This window comes from Schistocerca gregaria, chromosome 1 (genome assembly GCF_023897955.1).
Source record: "Schistocerca gregaria isolate iqSchGreg1 chromosome 1, iqSchGreg1.2, whole genome shotgun sequence".
NCBI lineage: Eukaryota > Metazoa > Arthropoda > Insecta > Orthoptera > Acrididae > Schistocerca > Schistocerca gregaria.
Window position 1 is genome coordinate 410311648 of NC_064920.1, and position 25133 is coordinate 410336780.

The 25133-nt window shown below is 43.2% G+C and overlaps 1 protein-coding gene across 1 annotated transcript in view; it reads left to right on the forward strand.

The window, feature by feature from the left end:
- The window catches only part of LOC126349718 (kinesin-like protein KIF12), a 568557-nt gene that overhangs the window by 246312 nt on the left and 297112 nt on the right, over nt 1-25133 (forward strand). Inside the window, exon 4 of the mRNA XM_050002454.1 lies at nt 9393-9471. Coding sequence (XP_049858411.1) covers nt 9393-9471 — 79 coding nt within the window. The remainder of the gene's footprint in view (nt 1-9392; nt 9472-25133) is intronic.

The following is a 25133-nucleotide window of genomic DNA, read 5'->3' on the forward strand; positions in this document are numbered from 1 at the left end:
ACACACACACACACACACACACACACGCACACACACACACACACACGCACACACACACACACACACACACACACACACGCACACACACACTTAACATTCAAATGGTTTTGCATGTAATTGCGCAGTGAGCGCAGGAAAAACAAGCAATGTCTGTGTGCGGCGTGGAAGGGCAGGGACGCCATTCGGGAAAAGTCGTTTCGGATTTGACTGAAGATAAATTTCATGTTACGTGAATAATTATCATTAAATATGTATTAATACCTACATTAATTTAATTTTTCTCAAAGACATGTACGTTTTTCTTCCTTGAGCGCATGTTTTGATTAAATCAGAAGTTATTTACAATAGTTGGTTCAAATGGCTCTGAGCACTATGGGACTCAACTGCTGTGGTCATTAGTCCCCTAGAACTTAGAACTACTTAAACCTAACTAACCTAAGGACATCACACACATCCATGCCCGAGGCAGGATTCGAACCTGCGACCGTAGCAGTCGCACGGTTCCGGACTGCGCGCCTAGAACCGCGAGACCACCGCGGCCGGCTTTACAATAGTAATGTGTAACATTCCACCATACTTCTGACCTACACAGAGCAGAGCCGAGGCGTATATAGGACGGAAACACGATTGCATGTCACCAATTATTGGTGTCGAAAGTTGACATCCTCACCTGACATCCGTGATAGAAAACATTAGATGACAATTGTTGTAGAAATTCTTCGAAATTGTCCATAGTGTAACGTATCTTTTCCAAGACAGTGGGGATTGGTTTCTTAAGTGACCTGAGAAGAGTAACTAAGCACGAGCAAGCTTCTCGGTAACATGTAGCACTGAACACTTCATTAGCCATGACGCAAAAAAGAGGCTTCCCATTAAACCGCAGTGGCTGCACTTAATTCAAGTACAGAAACACAACAAGAGTTCATGGATCAGTGTGAGTCTGTTTAATAACTGTATAAAGCTCTCAAGTGCGAAACTGTAAATTTGTAGTGAAACAATATAAATGCGAACCTGTCCTCCCCTCGTAGCTGAGTGTTCAGCGCGACGGAATGTCATACCTAACTGCCCGGGTTCGATACTGGGGTGCGTCGGAGAGTTTCTCCGATTAGGAACTGGGTGCTGTGTTGTCCTTATCATCATCATTTCATCCCCATCGACACGAAAGTCGCCGCTGTGGCACAACTCGAAAGACTTGCACCAGGCGAACGGTCTACCCGACGGGGGGCCCTAGCAACACGGCATTTAACTGTAAACCTAATAATATAAATTCTATGCCCAGACTGACCACTGCTTGGGTGGCTGTACAGAATTCACAGTCACAGAAAAAGTCTAAGACCACTGAATATCGTATCACTGCGCTGGAGATCTTGGAGGCCAAGGTCGCTGACCTTTGCCCGTCGTAGTGTTCTGGCTGTTTGTTCAGGGTACCAGAGGCGATCGTGTGCAGTATGGTGCGTCAGCTTCAGCTGACCCACCTGTGGCCATGCGGGGTCCTAAATACCGTCTCGACAGAAGGATACGGCCACGTGACATTGGAGACGCATGCAGAATCGTGATAGCCGCGCCTCCTAATGGTGATGTAGACAGCAGCTTATTGATATGACCGGCGTCTCTGGTCGTAGCGGCAGCTGACGGAGTTCCCATGACGACAACCAATTGTTACTTTTGTTCTTAGGACTACTTATTTTTAACTGATTATGCCGTCCTGTGCAACTGGCCTGTTATCCTGGTGACCAGATGTGTACACATTCCGCTTTTAACCAGCTCATGCGTGTGCCTCACAGCCAGGCAGGCAAGCTGCCACACGTTATCAGCTGAACAGACATGCTGTTTTATTCCCATCCAAGCTGCATTACACTAGGTAGCAATTTGTACTGTACGATTCCGTTGTAGAGTTATCAGTAGGGCTCGGATGTTGATAAAAAGTCTTTTTTGCACGAGTATCTAAAGACGAGTCCTAATCCAGTCTACTAGATAAAGACAATACGTTGTTTAAAGTTGTTACCAAACAACCGGAAAAGTTATCTACAGGTTTACTTCAAATTTTTGGACGATGATCTATTAAACACTTGTATGGATGTAGGCTATATAGTATTTATGTACACGATATACAAATAATTATAAAGGGGGAACGTTGTTACCAGAACCTTCGAAATTTCTTGATCGATTGACGTAAAATATATTTACACTACGTTATCAAAAGTATCCGGACATCTGGCTGAAAATGACTTACAAGTTCTTGGCGCCCTCCATCGGTAATGCTAGAATTCAGTATGGTGTTGGCAACCCCTAGCCTTGATGACAGCTTCCACTGTCAAAGGCATACGTTCAATCAGGTGCTGAAAAGTTTCTTGGGGAATGGCAGACAATTGCTCACATTGTACTGCATTAAGGAGAGTTATCGATGCCAGTAAATGAGGTCTGGCACGAAGTCGACGTTACAAAAATCCCAAAGGTGCTCTATAGGAACCAGGTCAGGACTCTTTGCAGGCCAGTCCATTACAGGGATGCGCTATGATCAGGTGCTCCATAGTGCTGCAAGGTGCAATCGCCATCCAAGAATTGCTCTGCAACAGTGGGGAGCAAGAAGATGCTTAAAACATCAATGTAGGTCTGTGCTGTAATAGCGCCACGCAAAAAAACCAAGGGGTGCAAGCCTCCTCCATGAAAATCACGACTACACCATAACACCACCGTCTCCGAATCTTACCGTTGGCGCTACACATGCTAGCAGATGACGTTCACCAGGCATTCGCCATACCGACGCCCTGCCGCACGACTATGAAATCCAAGTTTTCTCGCCTCCCGCCTAACTGTCATAGTACTTGCAGTGGATCCTGGTGAAGTTTGGAATTCCTGTGTGATGGTCTAGATAGATGTCTGCCTATTACACATTACGACCCTCTTCAAATATCAGCGGTCTCTGTCACTCAACAGACGATGTCGGCCTGTACGCTTTTGTGCTATACGTGTACCTTCACGTTTCCACTTCACTATCACACAGGAAACAATAGACTTAGGAATGTTGAGGAGTGTGGAAATCTCGAGTACAGACGTGTGACACAAGTGACAGCCGATCACCTGACAGCGTTGGAAGTCCGTGAGTTCCGTGGAGCGCCCCATTCTGCTCACTCATGATTACTGAGGTCGCTGATATGGAGTACCTGGCAGTACATGGCAGCACAATGCACCTAATATGAAAAACGTGTGTTTTTGGGTGTGTCCGGATACTTTGCTCACATAGTGTATATACACTGAGGTGTCAAAGAAACTGGTATAGGCACGCGTATTCAAATTCTGAGGTATGTAAACAGGCAGAATAGGGTGCTGCGGTCGGCAACGTCTATATAAGACATCAAGTGTCTGGCGCAGTTATTACGTCGGTTACCGCAGCTACAACGGCAGGTTATCAAAATTTAGGTAAGTTTGAACGTGGTGTTATAGTCGTCGCACGAGCGATGGGACACATCTCCGAGGTAGCGGTGAAGTGGAGATTTTCGGCTACGATCATTTCACGAGTGAACGGTGAATATCAGGAAACCGGTAAAACATCAAATCTCCGACATCCCTGCGTCCGGAAAAAGATCCTGTAAGATCGGGACCAACGATGACTAAAGAGAATCGTTTACTAAAATTGCTACACCAAGAATAAATGCAGATGATAAATGGGTATTCATTGGACAAATATATTATACTAGAACTGACTTGTGATTACATTTTCATGAAATTTGGGTGCATAGATCGTGAGAAATCAGTACCCAGAACAACAACCTCTGGCCGTAATAACGGCCTGTATATCCCTGGGCATTGAGTCAAACAGAGCGTGGATGGCGTGCACAGGTACAGCTGCCCATGCAGCTTCAACAAGATACCACAGTTCATCAAGAGTGGTGACTGGCGTATTGTGACGAGCCAGTTGCTCGGTCACCATTGCCCAGACGTTTTCAATTGGTGAGATACCTGGAGAATGTGCTGGCCAGGGCAGCAGTCGAACATTTTCTGTATCCAGAAAGGCCCGCTCAGGACCTGCAACATGCGGTCGTGAATTATCCTGCTGAAATAAAGGGTTTCGCAGGGATCGAAACACGGATGCGACCATCTTGATGCTGTAAACAGAACCTGGATTCATCCGAAGAAATGACGTTTTGCCATTCGTGCACTCACGTCCGTCGTTGAGTACACCATTGCAGGCGCTCCTGTCTGTGATGCAGCGTCAAGGGTAACCACAGCCATGGTCTCCGAGCTGATAGTACATGCTGCTGTAAACGTCGTCGAATTGTTCGTGCAGATGGTTATTGTTTTGCAAAGTCCCCATCTGTTACTCAGGGATCGAGACGTGGCTGCACGATCCGTTACAGCCATCCGATTAAGATGCCTGTCATCTCGAGTGCTAGTGATACGAGGCCGTTGGAATCCAGCACGGCGTTCCGTATTACCCTCCTGAATCCACAGATTCCATATTCTGCTAACAGTCATTGGATCTTGAATAACGCGAGCAGCAATGTCGCGATACGATAAACCGCAATCGCGATAGGTTACAATCCGACCTTCACCAAAGTCGAAAACGTGATGGTACGCATTTCTCCTCTTTACACGAGGTATCACAACAACGTTACACAGGCAACGCCGGTCAACTGCTGTTTGTGTATGAGAAATCGGTTGGAAACTTTCCTCATGTCAGCACGTTGTGGGTGTCGCCACCGGCGCCAACCTTGTGTGATTTGCTCTGAAAAGCTAATCATTTGCATATCAGAGCATCTTCTTCCTGTCGGTTAAATTTCGCGTCTGTCGCACGTCATCTTCGTGGTGTAGCAATTTAATGGCCAATAGTGAATGAAGAACAAACTAGAAATATATAAATAACAGATGATCTGGATGAAATAATTGCCCCATTGAAACAAGTAGCCGAACAAGTAGCCCCAAAAAACCCAGGAAAAAACACCAGTGGTGAAATGACGAATGTGATAAAATAGTGGAAGATAGACACCACGCGTGGTTAAGGTGTGAGAGTCAAAAAACAGAAGAATCTTACTTGGAACTCACAAAACAAACCAAGATGACTCAAAAACATTAAAGAGGGTTGAACGTCAATATCAAAAAAATATACTTCCTATGATAGAAACAAATAGTAAGAAAACAAACTCACGAGATTACTAAAAATCATTTAGCCGACAACTCCAAAGATATGATCCCCCAAACAACCCAACCCCAGTCTAAAAAGCTTTGAGCGATCTCAAGAACTACAAAGCAAGTGGAGAAGATCAAAGATTTTCAGAACTCCGGAAATACGCTTCAGAACTCCGGAAATACGCAGCATAACCCGTGAAGATATCATTACATCAATGCATAGTTAAAATCTGGATCGGAGAAGAGCTACCAGAACACTGGACTACAGTTATCATACACTCGTTACACGATAAAGGAGAAAAATCAGATCCGGACAACTACAGAGGTATTTCCCTATTGGATTGCACATATAAAATATAGTCAAGAATTCTCTACAACAGCTATAAATATCAACTTGAGAAGGAGCTAGGAGAATATCAAGGAGGATTTAGACCCTGGAGAAGCTGCCCAGAACAGATCATCACATTAAAATTAATAATGGAGGCCTACAAAAGCAGTTAGTCATAACTTTTGTAGACTTCAAAAAAGCTTATTATTGCATCCACAGATCTTCTATGCTGGACATATTCAGAAATTTTGACTTCATCCCAAATTAATCCTTACAAACACCAAGCCCAAAGTAAAATTCAGAGTAGAAATATCTGAGGCACTTCTAGACAAAAACAGGGTTAAGACAAGGAGATGGTCTGTTATCACTGCTCTTCAACTATGCTCTTGAATGCTTGATGAGAGAATGGTACAAAGAGAATCCTTAAAACATAGCAATTGGAACCAAGAAAGATGATTTAAACCTAAATTGTTTGGTAGTCGCAGATGGCTTGGCATTATTAGATAATAATGAGCAAGAAGCTAGAAATCAAATAATAAGCCTGCAAAATATAGCGCAAAAAGTAGGACTCCAGATACCTTTCGAAAAGACCGAGATGATGGTAACAGACCCGTTAGTAATAGATCACGTAACACTAGACAAAAGAAAAATTAAAATAGTGAAGCAATTTAAATATCTTGAAGAGATTATAACACACAACTTTGATGAAAATCCTGCTTGGCAAGAAAGAATCAATAAAATGATAAAAGCTGAAAAACTAACATGGTCTACATACAATAAGAAATGTCTATCAATTTTAACAAAATTAAAACACTACATGGCGGTGGTTCAGCCAGAAGTAACATAAGCAAGCGAGACTCTTTTTAAAGTCACTCAGAGAAACAGAGTCGAAAAAATACTAGAAGTAGAGAGAAGAATAGCTAAAATATGCATAAATAAAAAAATGCCAGAAGGAATGACAATGGTGGATAGTGCCGTAAGAAGTAGTGTACGGTGAACTGGTGCCCATCACAGATACTGTTCGTAAAAAGAGGATTTCTTTCTTTGGCCACATAATGAGGACACCAGAAACCAGATTAAAAGGAAAAATTATGCAGAAACTGTGGAATCTGAAGCAACAAGTAGGATGAATTAAGGAAATTAAAGAGGATATGGGAGAACTAGATATAACCTTGGATGATCTGCAAAACAAGACAGAAAATCTCAAGAAGCTGAAAGACAAGAAAATAAGATTTCAACCAAGACTAGACAAATGCCACACAATGAAAAGGTTATTTACAGATGAGGAAAGACAGGAAAGATCAGAACGAATGAAAAGATACTGGGCAGTTCAGAAACAACGAAACATGCGCTTCCTGAAGGAGAGGACCAGGAAATGATTGACTAAAGTGGTCCAATGAGGCCATAAAAGCAATAACTAATAATAAATAACAATAGAGGTGTAAAAGATCTGTGTAAGTTTTGAGACAACTGAGGGCATCAATGGCCTACCACGTGGTACGACCAGTGTCTAGAAGTTTTCCAAGATTAACGGAAAGTTTTCTGAACATTACTATGCAGAATTAGGTTGCAGGTTATCTCTGCTAGACACGAAGAAGCATCGAAAATTAGCTATGGAGGAGAATGAACCAATTAGAAATGATCGCCACTAATCCATGGCCGCTCATTGAGCAGCCATATCGATGATTGACAAAAAGACTTGAGGCATAATTAGAGACATTGGCTGTGATCGGGCATTGACTGAGACTTTGAGTCTGGTGGGGGACGTGCTAGCGTGAGCGTGGTTGTGGAGTTGCTATGACCACTGTGCCCGGAGGGCTTAATGCTTTACTGTAATGAGTGCTAGACAGCTGTGACACTAAGAGTGCTAGAACTGAACTTTGTGAGTTTCGTTAATGTGTAACTAAATTGTATTGTTTCCATGGAAGCTGAAATATTTGTATTTGGATGTGCTATCGGAACCTATTTTGCGTGCCGGGATGAAGATTAAGAGGAGACAGCGTTGGCTTTTCCAGCACTATATATTTTTTTTTAAAGAATTCTAATTGATACAATGCGATACACGTTGATATGAGAGACGTTAGTTTTTAACATTGTCTTGTGCATCAAAGGCAGTGTGGCGACCCTCAAAAATTATTTCAGTGATGTGGCAATCAAGATAATTGACTAGTGTTCGCCAATTAACAGTTCGTCCGCCGACTATAGTACAATTCTGTTGTGTGCAAGCATCGCGTGCGTCGAAAAGGCTTTGGGCCTGGGCCCTGGTACCTGCTGGCTTTCGCAACTTCCTGTTGTTAAGAAGAAAAAAATGGTTCAAATGGCTCTGAGCACTATGGGATTTAACTTCTGAGGTCATCAGTCCCCTAGAACTTAGAACTACTTAAACCTAACTAACCTAACAATATCACACACATCCATGCCCGAGGTAGGATTCGAACCTGCGACCGTAGCGGTCGCGCGGTTCCAGACTGTAGCGCCTACAACTGCTCGGCCACTCTGGCCGGCTGAGAAGAAAGGAAAGGCTTCTTAGAATACTACAATGTGTGTGAATTCCTAAGGGACCAAACTGCAGAGGTCATCGGTCCGTAGACTTACACACTACTGAAACTAATTGATGCTAAGAACAACACACACACCGCCGGCCGCGGTGACCGAGCGGTTCTAGGCTCTACACTCTGGAACCGTGCGACCGCTACGGTCGCAGGTTCGAATCCTGCCTTGGGCATGGATGTCAGTGATGTCCTTAGGTTTGTTAGGTTTAAGTAGGTCTAAGTTCTAAGGTAATGATGACCTCAGAAGTTAAGTCCCGTAGTGCTCGGAGCCATTTGAACCAACAAACACACCCATGCCCGAGGGAGGACTCGAACCTCCGGCGGGAGGGGCCGTGCAGCCCGTCACATGTCATATGTCGTAAGTGCCATACTTTTCCGGAGTGGGAGGAGCGCCTCGTCTGTCGAGGTCCGGTGAGCTGGCCAGTCTGTGGATGGTTTTTAGGCGGTTTTCCATCTGCCTCGGCGAATGCGGGCTGGTTCCTCTTATTCCGCCTCAGCTACACTATGTCGGCGATTGCTGCGCAGACAAGTTCTCAACGTACGCGTACACCACCATTACTCTACCACGCAAACTTAGGGGTTACACTCGTCTGGTGTGAGACGTTCCCTGGGGGGATCCACCGGGGACCGAACCGCACGATAACCCTGGGTTCGGTGTGGGGCGGCGGAGGGGTGAAGTGGACTGCGGTAGTCGTCGTGGGGTTTAGAACCACTGCGGCCCGACGGGGACAGCCTCTCCGTCGTTTCTAGGTCCCGGTTATCATACAATACAATACAAGTGCCATACTGCAGGCAGGCCTCATAGCGCGATATTAGTGCAGCATACTTCTAATTGTTTTTACATCTATAGCCAGTTCGCGTTAAATATATTAACTACAAGCAGTGCTTGATTTGTAAAAGTTAAAAAAAGTTTCCGATACTGTGACCCCTTACCGTGGGCGGTTCTGAAGTCGACTTCTTAAAACGTTATTTTAACAGTTCCCTGAGCATTTTAAAACTGTGAATACATCTTTTGTCCAACATAGCTTCAACTGCAGCTAAAGTTCTATCAAACGACATCTCAAAGTCTGCGGTTCTAATTTTTTCTCGTCTGATGAACCAGTACGGCGTACCGGTGTGTACCGTCACAAATCAAGCGCTGAATATAAGATTACTTAGATTGAGACGCAGATTCAAAATTTTCCATGCATATTGTTTCAGTTTAGTGACAGTGCAGTCTTAGGAGGGTCGTTCGGAACGACGTTGCTCTACATGTAAAAGATGAAAATGTTCAATTCCCAAAACATTCGCGTACCACATACTCGTATACTCGTATATTTACACTGATTTTATCAATTCCACAGATCTGCATTAATCGGCATTGTGACTGTGTTCCTTACTTTCAGAGTGCGGCCCCTGAGCAAACGGGAACTCAAATCGGGCGACAACTCGGTGGTGCAGTTCCCGGGCAACGGACAAGTCGTGGTGAGTACCCATCTGCTTTTACAGCCATTACTTCTACGGCAGAGACCAATAGGGGGGGGGGGGGGGGGGCAGGCAGATCCTATCTGTAAAGAGAGCTGTCATGATAAGCATTGTACATTGTCTAGTACACTAGCATATCTATTCTGTTTGTTACTGCAGTCGTTCTTGAATCTGTGTAGTGACATTTTCTTCGTACGAAATTCATCTTTCTTTCCTAATGTTTCTGTACATCAAGACTATGTTACCTTTAATTTCAACGCCCTGCCCACGAAAACCCTTCCTTAATTACGCCAACCTAAAAACTCCCTTTATAACCTTCCTACAAGACCAGTATCAAGTGCTTGACCCTCTATACACAGGTTATATTTCTCGCAGAAATATCAGACCCATCCACATTGAACATGACAAACTCGTCATTCCTCAGCATTGCGTAACTCCACTTCACTGAAAATCCCTTAATTTAATCTTCTTTATGTGAATAACCTGTGAACTTAAAAATGCGAATGTAGCTGCTGTAGACTGCCCAAATTGTCGGATTGCAGGGTGCAAGGGGGTCCGGGAACTGAAAAACAATACAAGAAAAAATGTGTATAGGAATTCTTGTAAGCCTAGAATTTAGTATGAAGCCAAAAATTTTGAGAAACCAATGCGGTGCAATGATTAAAACACTGTAATCCTATTTGGGAGGAATGCCAATCAGACCTCCCACGATTTCCATCAGGCACGTCAGGCTAATGCACGTATCATTCGTTTGGATGTGTCACAGCCGACTACCTCTCGATGAATGCGTCGATGGTTCGTTGGAGTATGTCATAGCCAACTTCTTTCTGTAAATGTAGATATGATTTGTTTCAATAGCTCGCAGCCAGACAGCTTCAGGCCAATTTGATGGATACCTCATTATGATAGGATGCAATTGACTCACATCAGATAAATGGAAGGATGGTTAATCTGAATAGATTGTGGCCGAGTTTCTTCTCATAAATACACAGGTAGTTCACGTTAACAGACTGTGGCTTAATTTCTTGAAACAAGTCAACGGATTGTTTGTTTGCACAATTCATTACCGACTTCTTTCAGGTGGATGCATGAATAGTTTGAGGAGACTGCGGGCAACGTACTTGAGACCAATGCGAGAGTTGATAATTGGAATAGGCTTTCACCGACTTTCTTCAGGCGTAAACAAAGTACATTTAACGTGTTGCGGCGAACCTGTTTAATGTGTTTGAACATTTACTACGTTAGATTCGATTGCGGGTAATTTCCTTCCGGTGTTTGTATGGTTGGTATATTTGAAAGAATGCAGGTGACTTTTTTCAAGTAATTCCACGGATGGTTAGTTTTAATAGGTTATGGACCACTTCCTTCAACCGAATGCACGGTTGGTTAATTGGAGTTGATCACAGCTCACATCATTCACATTAATGTACAGATGATTAGTTTCAAAAGGATTACCTTCACGCGACTGGTCGGTTGGTCCATTCGACTAGCCCATTTATGACTTTCTGGAGGTGAACGCATGGATGGTTTGTTTGAATTTCTTGCTACTGATTTCCTTCTGTCATCTTGTCCAACAGAGCCAGTTTTTTTCTCACTTAGCAAAGCCGTCATCTATTAACTTCATTTTCTCTTCCCATTAGTATAACACCTTTCAATGGGTATAGTGGATTGTTGTAATACTGAGGTAGACTCCCTGCTACATCTTCATTGTATTTTATAATATATATTTTGGTTATGTGCAACTCTGTGGTGAATGCTTGTAAGGTAGTGCTAGTTTATTTTGTTGTACAAATGACAATGAGACAGGGTTAAAGTAACTGCTGCACATGGCCCTCTACTGTCTATTGCGACCAAGCTTCTTTCTGGCTGACGGATCACTAAGAAACATTCTGCTCTGTCACTAAGTCACTATGGTCAGTTTGCGGATTCTCACTGAAAATGTCATTACAAAGGGTGACGACACCATTACCACGCACCACGACGAACTACTGCTTCGCCAATGCGAGAAGAGCGTTCTATCCTCAGACAGCTGCCTCGAATTTAGCAGTTGGCCTGTCGTAGGCTTAAAAATGTTTTCTCTTTATACCCTTATTCCTGTGTTCATTTTAGAGGTTACAGTTACATCTACATCTACATTCTACTCTACAATTCACAAATAAGTGCGTGGCGAAGGGTTCATAGAAACACCTTGAAGCTATTTCTCTACCCTTCCACTTTCGAGCAGCGCCCGGGAAAAACGAACACTTCAATGTTTCCGTGTGTTCTCTTATTTCTCTTCTTTTATTACAATGACCATTTCTCTCTATGTAGGGGGGCACCAGCAAAATATTATCGCATTCGAAGGAGAAGGCTGGTGACTGAAATCTCATGAAAAGATCTCGCCCCGATGAAAAATGCCTTTGTTTGAATGACTGCCACCGCAACTCATGTATCGTTGAAACTCTCTCCTCTATATGTTAGAAGAATTAGAAATACACACAAACAAAAACAGCACCCCAGACAATATCCTTAACGAATAAACAGTTAGCTAACACCCCTTTCCTGAAAAATTTCCAAATATTACTTACCAGCCTCCAAAGCAAATAATATTAGTACACCTATCTGTAGATCAAGTAGCAAATTTGTATGTTACTATAATTCTCATGATGCTAAATGTAATTAAATAATATAATATTTTACCTGTACAGTTCTATATATATACATTAAAAAATAAAAAAATTATAATTAACTTAACAGCATCAACTCAAAAATTCAATGTCTCTGTACTAGTGTAAAAGGCATTACAGTTGCGTAAACGAATATATGATCCTTTCCAAACGTAAGACATCATCGTCAAATGTTACGATATCTCATAGCATCTGTGATACTCATATGTTTGTAAGCTCTTTGTATGTATTAAAACACGTGGTGCGTGGTAGAAATCTTCTCAGTGACAGATCTAAAGTGTTCAGTGAGAACAATTTACGTGTTCAACATAAGAATGCAGTGGGAATGCATTTGCATATGTTGGACGAATGTTATGGAAACAAACACTCCAAACCGACGTTTCACGTAAGTCACATGCAACGAAAATCTGTAACGCAACCATCTGTGTGTGGCGTGTTTATAATTATGTATTAATTATATTTTAGGACAATTAATCTGTAAAAAACACACTACATGTCATAAAGAAAGCGTGTAAACCGTCTGAGGATGAATCACGATGATTCAAAACCGGTAACGGTACCCTTTGAATAAAGGAACTGAAAGTAAATTTGTCGCTGGTTGCTACCCTGAAACCATCAACATTTGTCTTCAAACAACAGCCACGGTCTCCATCATGTCATCATATGACAAAATTGCACCTCTTCTCTATTCCGCGATAATACAAAAAGAGCTACCCTTATTCGAACTTTTTCGGTGTTCTCCGTCAATAATATCTGTTGCGGATTACACACCACGCAGCAATATTCCAGAAGAGTATGGCTGTTACATTTGAGACATTATGCCGCATCTTCAGTACGTTACATTTACGAATTATGCTGTCACTGATGGCTCTTTGAGAGCTTTTTCGGAACATTTGCGAATTCTGCCTATATAAAAGTCATTCTGACAGCTATGACACTGTGGGCTATTCAGGTTTCCAATTTAGCTTTCATTGGACAACAACTTCTAAATGTTTCAGCTGATGAAATATATTCTAGCTCCAGCTCGGGGGTATATTAATCATGCGTACGAATACTTTTTTAAGTACTGCAGCTACTTCCGCCGTGCACGACGACGAATCTGATAACTACACCCTGACTGCTCACGCGACGTCGGCTGCGCTCTTGTATCGTACCATCCCTTATCTGATACTATTTCCTTCCGGTTAAAGAGAAATTAAGCGACTCTTCGTTGTTGACAACTTACGCTGTTGCGGGCGCAATACACCGCAGCTTGACCCTAAATTAATCACCCGGAGACTGAGAATAATGTGTAAAACGAATACAGCTCCTATCGCGCTTACAAAGTAGTATAGTGAGCGAACAGTGACTGTTCCTCTATGACAGTAGATAATTAGGACTGCTGTTTATCGCTCAGCTATCAAATAGTGACTCCACTTATTTCAAAGCCTTGTTCAGCAACCATGTTTGTCATAACATGACAATTGATCGACGAAAGAACAAAGTACAAAAATGTTCAGGGAAATTCAGGAGTAGAGAAATACGAGTCACTTAGGAATGAAATAAATAAGAAATGCAAGGAATATGAGGCGAAACGGCTACACGTAGAGTTTGAAGAAATCGAAAAAGAAATGATCGCCGGGAAGACTGATTAAGCACATAGAAAAATCAAATGAACCTTCGGTGTAATTAAAAGCAAGGGGGTACATTAAGAATATAAAGGGAATTACATTGTTAAACGCAGGGGGAGGGAGGATAAGTGAAAATAATACACTGCGGGTCTCTATTAGGGGGAGAACTTGTCTGATGACGTAAGAGAAGGAGAAGAAACAGGAATCTATAGGGAAGAGATAAGAAATTCAGTATTAGAGTCAGAATTTAAAAGAGCCTTGGACGACATAAGCAGAAAAGATAGATACCATTTCATCGGAATTTCTAAAATAACAGTAGCCAACAGCAGTTTTGCATCTGGGATGTAATATATCGACTAGTATGTATTTTGGTGTGTAAAATCCTAATATATCTTTCAAAATGTTCTAGCACGTACCATTTTTGCGGTTTTTTTTTATTTTTCGTATTCAGTATTTCGCTTTTTGCTGTTCTCCTGTTTTGATGTTCAGAGGAGAGCTAGGGGATTTACAAAGCGCGACTTATGAAACCATGGCTTTACTGCTAGAGAGAATCTAATATAATGATCATGAATGGCAGCTTGTTGTGATTTAAAAGTTGTTGCACTCCTTACAGATTTACAGGCTGGATTCACGAAATAGTGCTGCTTCCTGTGCCTTTGGAACAGCCGTGACACCAAGAACCACTATATAGTCAGGGATGGCCTATAAGTAAGTCATATGTTCCTGGAACAACTACTGTTGAGCCCGATAAAATCATTTTGCCTCCCCTTCATATCAAGTTGCGCCATATCAAGAACTCTGTAAAAGCAGTGGATAAAGAAGGTGAGGCATTCAGTCACTTAAAAGAAAAGTTTCCCAAATTAAGTGAGGCAATGCTGAAAGAGGGTATATTTGTTGGACCACAAATAAGAAAATTGCTGAAAGATCCAACCTTTGATATCAAACACTCAGATATCCAATTAGCTGCTTCGTCTTCTTTTGAAGCAATTATGAAGGGATTTTTGAGTAAGAGAAAACACAAAAACTATGTTACCATTGTGAATGATCTGGTGGACAATCATAAGAACTTTGGGTGTAGAATGTCGCTTAAAATTCACATTTACATTCTCATCTTGATTTCTTAGCGGAAAATTTGAGAGTAGTAAGCGATGAGCATGGTGAACGCTTTCACCATGACACTCTTACCACGGAATACCATTACCAAGGCCATTGGAACCATTCGATGATGGGGTCTTGTTAGGGAGAGTGATGAAACGACAAACGAAAGAAGAGCTCCGTCGTCGCATTTTTAAAAACCAAAGACAATCAATGAATAAAATATCTTCTAAACTAATTTGGATCTTTTATTGGCTTCATGCCCATATATACATATATATACATACAAAATAGTATTGATTTCAAACGTTCTGATGTGTATTTTTGTTTGACTTAATTGTGTCAATGTTCGCTATTACCATTTTTTATTCTGCTGTGTGTCTAGGAAATGTGACATCATAGAAAAAAAATGATTTTACCAGTGTAATCAGCACCCCAAAATTAGGTAAATCCACAGATTTATAAACCAGATGCAGATAAAGTTTAAATTTGGTAACTAGTGTATCTGAAGGAAATGACAAAAACGCTATTCAAGCTGATGTGAAGAATATATTAGACTGGCGACATATCATCAGTCTTTCGGAGAAACATCATCCACACAATTCCGAAGAATGCAAGAGCCGTCAAGTGCGAGAATTACCGCACAATCAGTTTAACAGCTCATGCATCCAAGTTACTGACAAGAATAATATGCAGAACAATGGAAAAGAAAATTGGAGACCTGTTGGATGACGATCAGTTTGGCTTTAGGAAAAGTAAAGAAACGATTGAGGCAGATCTGACTGTACCATTGATAACTGAAGCAAGATTAAAGAAAAATCGTGTTTATACGATTTTTCAACGTAGAAAAAGCGTTCGACAATGTCAAATGACACAAGACGTTCGAAATCCTGAGAAAAATAGGGGTAAGGTGCAGGGAGAGACGGGTCACATACAACATGTACAAGAGCCAAGAGGGAATAATAAGAGTGGAAGACCAAGAATGAAGTGTTGAGATTAAAATAGGCTTATGGCAAGGATATAGTGTTACGCAACTACTGTTCAACCTGAAGATCGAAGAAGCAATGAGGGAAAAAGAAGGGTTCAAGCGTGAGATGTAATTCAAGGTGAAAAGACATCAGTGATAAGATTCGCTGATGACTTTGCTATCCTCAGTGAAAGTGAAGAATAATTACAGTATCTGTTGAATGGATTGAACAGCCTAATGGGCATAGAATATGGAATGAGAGTAAATCGAAGAAAGACGAAAGTAATGAGAAGTAACAAAAATGGGAGCAGTGAGAAACTTAACATTAGAATTGGTGATCACGAAGTAGATGAAGTTAAGAAATTCTGCTACCTAGGTCGCAAAATAACTGATGACGAACGGAGCAAGGAGGACATCAAAAGCAGACTAGCACTAGAAAAAAGGGCATTCTTGGCCAAGAGAAGTCTACTAGTATCAAACACACTTGGAAGAAGAAATTTTGAGAATGTACATTAGGAGCCAACATTGAATGGCAGTGAGACATGAACTGTGGGAAAATAGGAACAGAGGGGAATCAGATCATTTGAGAAGTGGTTTTACAGAAGAATGTTGTAAATTAGAAGATAAGAAATGAAGAGGTTCTCAGCAGAATCGTCGAGAAAAGTAATATATGTAAAACACTGACAAGAAGAAGGGACAGGATGATAGGACATCTGTTAAGGCTTCACGGAGTAACTTCCATGATGTTAGAGGGAAATTTTGGAAATTTGTGGTAAGTTCCTATGGGACCAATCTGCTGAGGTCCCTGGTTCCTAGGCTTACACACTACTTAATCTAACTTAGACTAACTTACGCTGTAGACAACACACACACCCATGCCACACGGAGGAGTCGACCTCCGACGGGGAGAGCCACGCAATCGTGGCAAGGCGCTTCAGACCGCGCGGCTACCGCGCGAGACGCTTGAGGGAGGGAGCTATAGAGGTTAAAACTATAGAGGAAGGCGAACATAGGGATGCATCTACGAAATAATTGAGGACGTAGGTTGCAAGTGCGACTCAGAGATGAAAATGTTTGCACATGTGAGAAATTCGTGACGCGCCGCATCAAACCAGTGAGAAGACCGACCAAAAAGAAGAAAGAGACACAGCTCCGATGTGAGCAATCGTTTCTTGTCACAAGGATTCTAGAAGTTCTCACAATATGGTAGACGTATGTATCATCTGCTATCCACTCAAAGATTGATTGGTCGATTTGGGGGAGAGGACCAAACCTGGAGGTCATCGGTCCCATCAGATTAGGGAAAGAAGGGGAAGGAAGTCGGCCGCACCCTTTCAAAGGAACCATCCCGGCATTACTCTGAAGCGATTTAGGGAAATCACGGAAAACGCAAATCAGGTTGGCCTGACGGGGGTTTGAACCGTCGTCCTCCCGAATGCGAGTCCAGTGCGCCAACCACTGCGTCACCTCGCTCGGTACACTCAAAAGTATCAATATTAGCAGGTATCTTTCATTAATGAGTTGTTTTTTGTGTGTTCTGAGACTTCCTTCTTGTTCCCGATAAGCACTTCCAGACGGGCTTTATGCTCAAATTACATCGCATTCTATCTGTTTAGGCAAATAGTATCAAAGGAGATCTGCTACCATATTGTCTCATGCAATCTCAATTTCTTAATTTTTTTTGTTTTTTTAAGAATCGCTCGAGGCTAATGCCAGGGTGGTTCTTTTGACAGGGCACGGCCGAGTTCCTTCTCCATCCTTGCCTAATCCAATGAGACCGATGACCTCGCTGATTGGTCTTTTTCCCCCGAATCAATCCAGTCCAACTATATTTCATGTTACACATGAGCTTCTGACCCTTTCTGCAATGTTGTGGCCACTTCTTCGACAGACGTCGGATCAACTGCGTTCCTCCCTATGCCACATTACACTTCAGAAGAACCTCTCTTTTCGAATTTTGTAACCAGTTTCTACAGATCCTTAGCAGACATCAGCCCATTGCTTTTTTACATACCCTTGAATGTTCGGAACATCTACAGGGCTACTAGCGCGCAGTCACTGTTACTGTAAAAGATCTTTACCAGCAGCGCGCGAACCGTCATGGAGACAGATGTGTTGGGCATCTGGGACGCAAACTGAGGAGCAGCCGTCTGCCGCGCTTCTCTTGTTGTCCATATTCTGACAATTACAGCTCCATGTATCGGTCAAATTTTCATCATTTTTTTTTCTTCCACGACGTTTCCCCCTACGTTAATAATATACTGTTCAGATTTGACGTCATTCTGAGCAGTGGTTCTCTTTCTACTGCATTTTGAACTTTAACTATGGACACACTGAACGAAAATAAATAAATAAATAAAAACGCTTTTAGTACATTTCCTTGAGGTGCCGGTGGAAGGGTGCACAGATCACGGCCCCTCCTGTCTCCAGATCCGGGACCGCTTTCCGTGTATACTATCTCCCTGCCACTAACACATGGTTCACAACTTCTTATACGGTTTCTTGTGTTTTGAAGTAAGATGAGTTTTTTCACGTCTCTCCCCAGTGTTGACGAATGTGTGCCCTGCGTGATGTACAGCATCTTCTCAAGCATAACACGACAAATTCTTGAGATTCTTTAATAATTCGCAAATGTTCAAAAGTTAAAGGAAGTTCGAGACCCTTAAAAAAAAAAAAAAAAAAAGAGAGACGTCAATTCGACACTGCGAGACTACACTGAGGAAAGACAATGCGGAAACAAATAGTACCTTGCTCACCATGAATGACCTAGGAACCGTGCAACAGTGTCTTCTTTATAGGCAAAAGTTAAACCTTGAAAATGTTTCTCGGTTACCTCGGGGATTGTCTCGTTGGGGGTGTAGGATGCCGCATGTATTCTCTATGGGCTCTGGAACAACGGCAGTCTCCATTCATGTCAAGCTGAAAGGAATATATGCTGGTTTCGTGTTGTTCAAAATGTCAGTGTTTCACGCAATGGAACATGCAATTCCTGACCACACAGAGAGGTAGCAAGGTTTGCAACACGAGGACATCACGTTTCTAGAGTGATCGATGGGCACTCTAAACGTACATATGAATGGATATGCATAGTACTAGCTCCATTACCCCGGTGCCCAGAAGTGAAGGTTGCTAGCGCATAGTTCTAATGCAATGTAAGAATGCCTTGCGTATCCTTCACTGAGTTGAGAGGACATCATATCACTTTACTGGCTATCAGTACACCAAACGTTTTGAAATTTTGAAGGTAGCTTCAGATTATATATTGAGATAGTCGTAAAGGTGTCCAAGGAGAAATTTCTACAGGGAATTCAATATAGGGAGAAGAAATGAAAATTTTGAGATTTGCCGATGACTTTACAATTCTGTCAGAGCCAGAAAAGGACTTGCAACTAATATGCATCACACATATCGAAATTAAATACCGGGTAAAGAAAGCATATCAAATTGTATTTTTCGTAAACATATAAAAAGTGCACTTCTCAGTATGGGAGCACTAATACAGACTGGACCCAAACTTAAGTCCGGCTCTGAAAGTTTGATTTACACACAAATCAAAAGTCGCTTCGCAGTTAAAGTTTCAATAAAAAATGCAATAACTGATTATCTGGGAGACGGCAACCACAGCAGTAATCACCAAACTTAAATCAGGATTCGTTATGAGTATTCGTTAGTTGGCAGTACAATTCATTTAAGTTGAAGAGGAGTTGACATCTCTGAAATGGGCAATCAGAGAAACTGCAAAACATAGGTACAAAGAAGGTAATTGCGAAGAAACCATGGGTAACAGAAGAAATACTTCAGTTGGTCGATGAAAGAAGGAAGCATAAAAATGTTCACGAAAATTCAGGAATACAGAAATACAAGTTGCTGAGAAATGAAATAAATAGGAAGTTCCCGGAAGCTAAGACCAGATAGCTACATGAAAAAGTGAAGAAATCGAAAAAGAAATGATTGTCGGAAGGACCGACTCAGCAAACAGGGAAGTCAAAACAGCCTTCGGTGAAATTAACGGCAAGGGTGGTAACATTAAGAGTGCAACGCGAATTCCACTGTTAAATGCAGAGGAGAAGGCGGATAGGTGAAAGAAAGCATTGAAAGCCTCTATGAGGGGGAAGATGTGTTTGACGTGATAGAAGAAGAAACAGGAGTCAATATAGAAGAGACAGGAGCATCCAGTATATGAATCAGAATTTTAGAGAGCTTAAGAGAACTTAAGATCAAATAAGGCGGAAGGATATATAACATTCCATTAGAATTTCTAAAGTCATTCAGCAAGGTAGCAACCAAACGACTATTCACGCTAGTGTGGACAATGTATGACTCTGGCGATAAACCATCTGACATTTAGAAAAATATCATCCACACATTTCAAAAGATTACGCGTGCCGACAAGTGGAATAATTATCGTATAGTCTGCTTAACAGCTCACGCATCCAAGCTGTTGATAAGAATAATGCACGGAAGAACAGAAAAGAAAATTTATGATGTGTTAGATGCCGATCAGTTTGGTTTAGGAATGGTAAAGGCATCGGAGAGGCAATTCTGACGTTGATGTTGGTAATGGAAGCAACACTAAAGAAAAGTCAAGACACGGTCATAGGATTTGACCATCTTGAAAAAGCGTTCGACAATGTGAAATGGTGCAGGACGTTCGAAATTTTGAGAAAAATAAGAGTAATCTATACGGAAAGACGAGTAATATACAAGATGGACCAAGAGAGAACAATAAGAGTGGAAGACCAAGAACTAAGTGCTTTGGATTAAGGAGGGTGTATGACAGGGAAGTAGTCTTTCGCCCCTACTGCTCAGTCTAAACATCGAAGAAGCAATGTTGGAACTAGTTGAAGGGTTCAAGAGTGGAATTAAAATTCAAGGTGAAAGGACATCAATGATAAGTATTGCTGATGACATTGCCATCCTCAGTGAAAGTGAAAACGAAAAAAAGGTTCAAATGGCTCTAAGCACTATGGGACTTAACACCTGAAGTCATCAGTCCCCTATACTTAGAACTGCTTAAACCTAACTAACCTAAGGACATCATACACAGCCAGGCCCGAGGCAGGATTCGAACCTGCGACCGTAGCAGCAGCACGGTTCCGGACTGAAGCGCCTAGAACCGCTCGACCACAGCGGCCGGCCGAATTATAGGATCTGCTGAATGGGACAAACTGTCTACTGAGTATAGAAGATGGATTGAGAGTAAACAGAAGAAATATGGTACTATAGGGGGCTGCAGTGGGTAAAAACTGTTGAGAAAGACAGAGATATGGGAATACATCCAGCAAATAATCTAGTACGTAGGCTGCAGGTGCACCTAAGAGATGAAGAGGTTGGCACAGGAGAGGAATTCGTGGCGCGCTGCACAAAGCCGCCAGGAGACTGATGCCTCAGGAAAAAGGGCACTGGCTAATCTTGGTCTCCATTAAGTGCGAAAATGTACTCTTAATCACAGTAAGTCCGAAACCTGAATAACGAGACTTAAAGTTACTGTCTTCGATGCAGTACGACTGTGACGGCCCATTACCAATGCCCACACAAGTCCGCGCGGCAGAAAAGGTGACATGTCAGCAATGTTCATCTGGATTAGAGACATCGAAGGTGCCCCAGGTACAATGGCACCCTAGCGAGATTCGGACTGACGAATCGCAACTGTGGACGTTGCCTGCCGCAAAGAGCTCGCTAGGAACAAACTCAACCGCCACCCCAGAACGCCGGCCAAATACTTAAGAGGCGCTAGGATACTGTTGGAGGCACGTGAGCCCGCGAATCCAGCGACCTCTGGTGCTGTTGCTTCCGCCTGGTGGCCTGGCGAGCGCTCTTAAGTGTCTGCCTGGCGCTTAGTAATGTGACACCTGCAGCTTGCTGTGTCTGCCACCCGCTGGACAATAGTGTCTGGTGAGTAGCCGAGACGCAGCAGGGACATACTTAACGGAATGGGTAGCGTCTTTAAGACTCGTTATAAGATTAACGTAAAAAAGTATATAACAAAGGTAGTGGAGTGTAGCCGCATCAGAAAATGAGACACTGAAAACAGTACACGAGTAGCTATTTGCGCAGCAAAATAATTGACGATGGTTGAAGCACGGCAACAGCAAAACAACCTTTTTTAAAATAGAGAAACATTTTAAAATATAAAAAAATTAATGTTAGGAGGTGTTTTTTAGTGTTTGGCTGGCGTATAGCCTTGTACAGATATGAAATGTCATCATCGTTCAGACAAGAAGTGCATAGAAGCTTTTGCAACGTGGTGCTGTAGAAGACTACTTAGGAAGCTTAGATACCTAATGGCGACGTTATGATTGATGTCGCGGTACGACAAGTAGATGCAGGTCGCAGTAGTTATGCAGAGATCAAGACGCTTTCGCAGAATAGTGGATAGCCGCATCAAGCCAATCTTCAGACTGGCTACCACAACAACAACAAAAACAACTTACACGATGCCATCCGCGGTCATTTTCAGTTCCGCAGTATTACATGATTCCTTAGAATTGAGTCGTATGTGATAATGCTTGTCATGACTCCTTTTGGTGCAACATTATCAGCATGAATTGTGGTCTTTAGTGGGCGTCGAAGATACCTTACTTTCCGACATAGGAAACGAACACCGTCCGAACAGGCCCTTGATGTCCATCGGTGCCGACCTGCCGCCGTTTCATCCCCAGCACCAGAGGCGAATACGGAAAGGCATGTGGTCAGCCAGCTCACCGCTGTCCCGGCGGTTTTCAGTTTTCGTGACCGGTGCAGTTATTCCTCAATCAAGTAGCTCTGCAATTGGCCTGACAAGGGCTGAATGCACTCCGCTTACCAGCAGCACCCGGAGATCTGATCTTGCCAACACCTATTAGAAAATACACTCCTGGAAATTGAAATAAGAAGACCGTGAATTCATTGTCCCAGGAAGGGGAAACTTTATTGACACATTCCTGGGGTCAGATACATCACATGATCACACTGACAGAACCACAGGCACATAGACACAGGCAACAGAGCATGCACAATGTCGGCACTAGTACAGTGTATATCCACCTTTCGCAGCAATGCAGGCTGCTATTCTCCCATGGAGACGATCGTAGAGATGCTGGATGTAGTCCTGTGGAACGGCTTGCCATGCCATTTCCACCTGGCGCCTCAGTTGGACCAGCGTTCGTGCTGGACGTGCAGACTGCGTGAGACGACGCTTCATCCAGTCCCAAACATGCTCAACGGGGGACAGATCCGGAGATCTTGCTGGCCAGGGTAGTTGACTTACACCTTCTAGAGCACATTGGGTGGCACGGGATACATGCGGACGTGAATTGTCCTGTTGGAACAGCAAGTTCCCTTGCCGGTCTCGGAATGGTAGAACGATGGGTTCGATGACGGTTTGGATGTACCGTGCACTATTCAGTGTCCCCTCGACGATCACCAGAGGTGTGCGGCCAGTGTAGGAGATCGCTCCCCACACCATGATGCCGGGTGTTGGCCCCGTGTGCCTCGGTCGTATGCAGTCCTGATTGTGGCGCTCACCTGCACGGCGCCAAATGCGCATACGACCATCATTGGCACCAAGGCAGAAGCGACTCTCATCGCTGAAGACGACACGTCTCCATTCGTCCCTCCATTCACGCCTGTCGCGACACCACTGGAGGCGGGCTGCACGATGTTGGGGCGTGAGCGGAAGACGGCCTAACGGTGTGCGGGACCGTAGCCCAGTTTCATGGAGACGGTTGCGAATAGTCCTCGCCGATACCCCAGGAGCAACAGTGTCCCTAATTTGCTGGGAAGTGGCGGTGCGGTCCCCTACGGCACTGCGTAGGATCCTACGGTCTTGGCGTGCATCCGTGTGTCGCTGCGGTCCGGTCCCAGGTCGACGGGCACGTGCACCTGCGGTGACCACTGGCGACAACATCGATGCACTGTGGAGACCTCACGCCCCACGTGTTGAGCAATTCGGAGGTACGTCCACCCGGCCTCCCGCATGCCCACTATACGCCCTCGCTCAAAGTCCGTCAACTGCACATACGGTTCACGTCCACGCTGTCGCGGCATGCTACCAGTGTTAAAGACTGCGATGGAGCTCCGTATGCCACGGCAAACTGGCTGACACTGACGGCGGCGGTGCACAAATGCTGCGCAGCTAGCGCCATTCGACGGCCATCACCGCGGTTCCTGGTGTGTCCGCTGTGCCGTGCGTGTGATCATTGCTTGTACAGCCCTCTCGCAGTGTCCGGAGCAAGTATGGTGGGTCTGACACACCGGTGTCAATGTGTTCTTTTTTCCATTTCCAGGAGTGTATATATGTATTCTGAACAGAACACCTTCATAAGCTGAGTTCGTATGGCTTTATCTATATCTTCATTTGTTCTCCACAGGCCACTTTTCGGTGTGTGACTAGGGGTACTATCATTTTACGTCCTCTCCTATTGGAATAGCTAAAGATGCGCCGGAAGAACGACTGATGGTAAGCTTGCATATGAGAATGGATTTCCATGGTTTTCCCTTCACGGTCTTTTAGCAAGCAGTACATGCGTGGAGATAATGTGTAGCCTCATCTCCTTGAAACGTCATCTTTCACAAATTTAACAGTATACTTCTGCGTGATTGTAGCGTATACAATTAAAATTTGTTCAGCATCTCTTCAACTCTCTGACATTTTCCATACCAACCTGTACCGCAATATGCAGCTGTTGTTTGGATCTTCTTTATCTGCTCTGTTAATCCTGCATCAGAGTTCCCTCACTGACGAGCAGTACTCCAGAAACAGGCCCACCTCTTTTGTGGATGATTTACTTTCCCAGGGGATTCTTTACATGAATCACAGCCTAAAAACTACTTTTGATACTGCTAGTTTCATGTGATCGTTCCACTTCACACTTACAAGAGAGTCCAAAACAATGAGTCACGAAACTCTCACCGTTCGTCTGCAACTTCGGAGCTTGTTGTGACGATAGAACAATGTTTTTATAACTTGGTATGAAGCGAAATGCTTTTCCTTTTTTACGTGATGTGTTACCGATAAGAGAGAGAGAGATGTAAATTCATTCTCTTTCTTCAAAGAAAGTCAGCTTAGTCTTCACTGACAGATCTATATAATAAGTTAAAACCGGGAAAGATGAAGACAGTTTATTGAAAATGGAGCGAGGTGTTAAAGGACTGTTGTTTGTCAGGGAGAAAACTTTAGCACAGTGCGGTTCATTATTGATGCGGCAGTGGTAGCCACAAGTGAGCAGGAATTCAGTCTGTGCTAAATGTAATGGAATATGTGTTATTTGCAGGTTAAGATATGCGCCTAAATAAGAAGATAGCATTACAGATGGATATGCTGGAGCATTAAACGGTACAGGC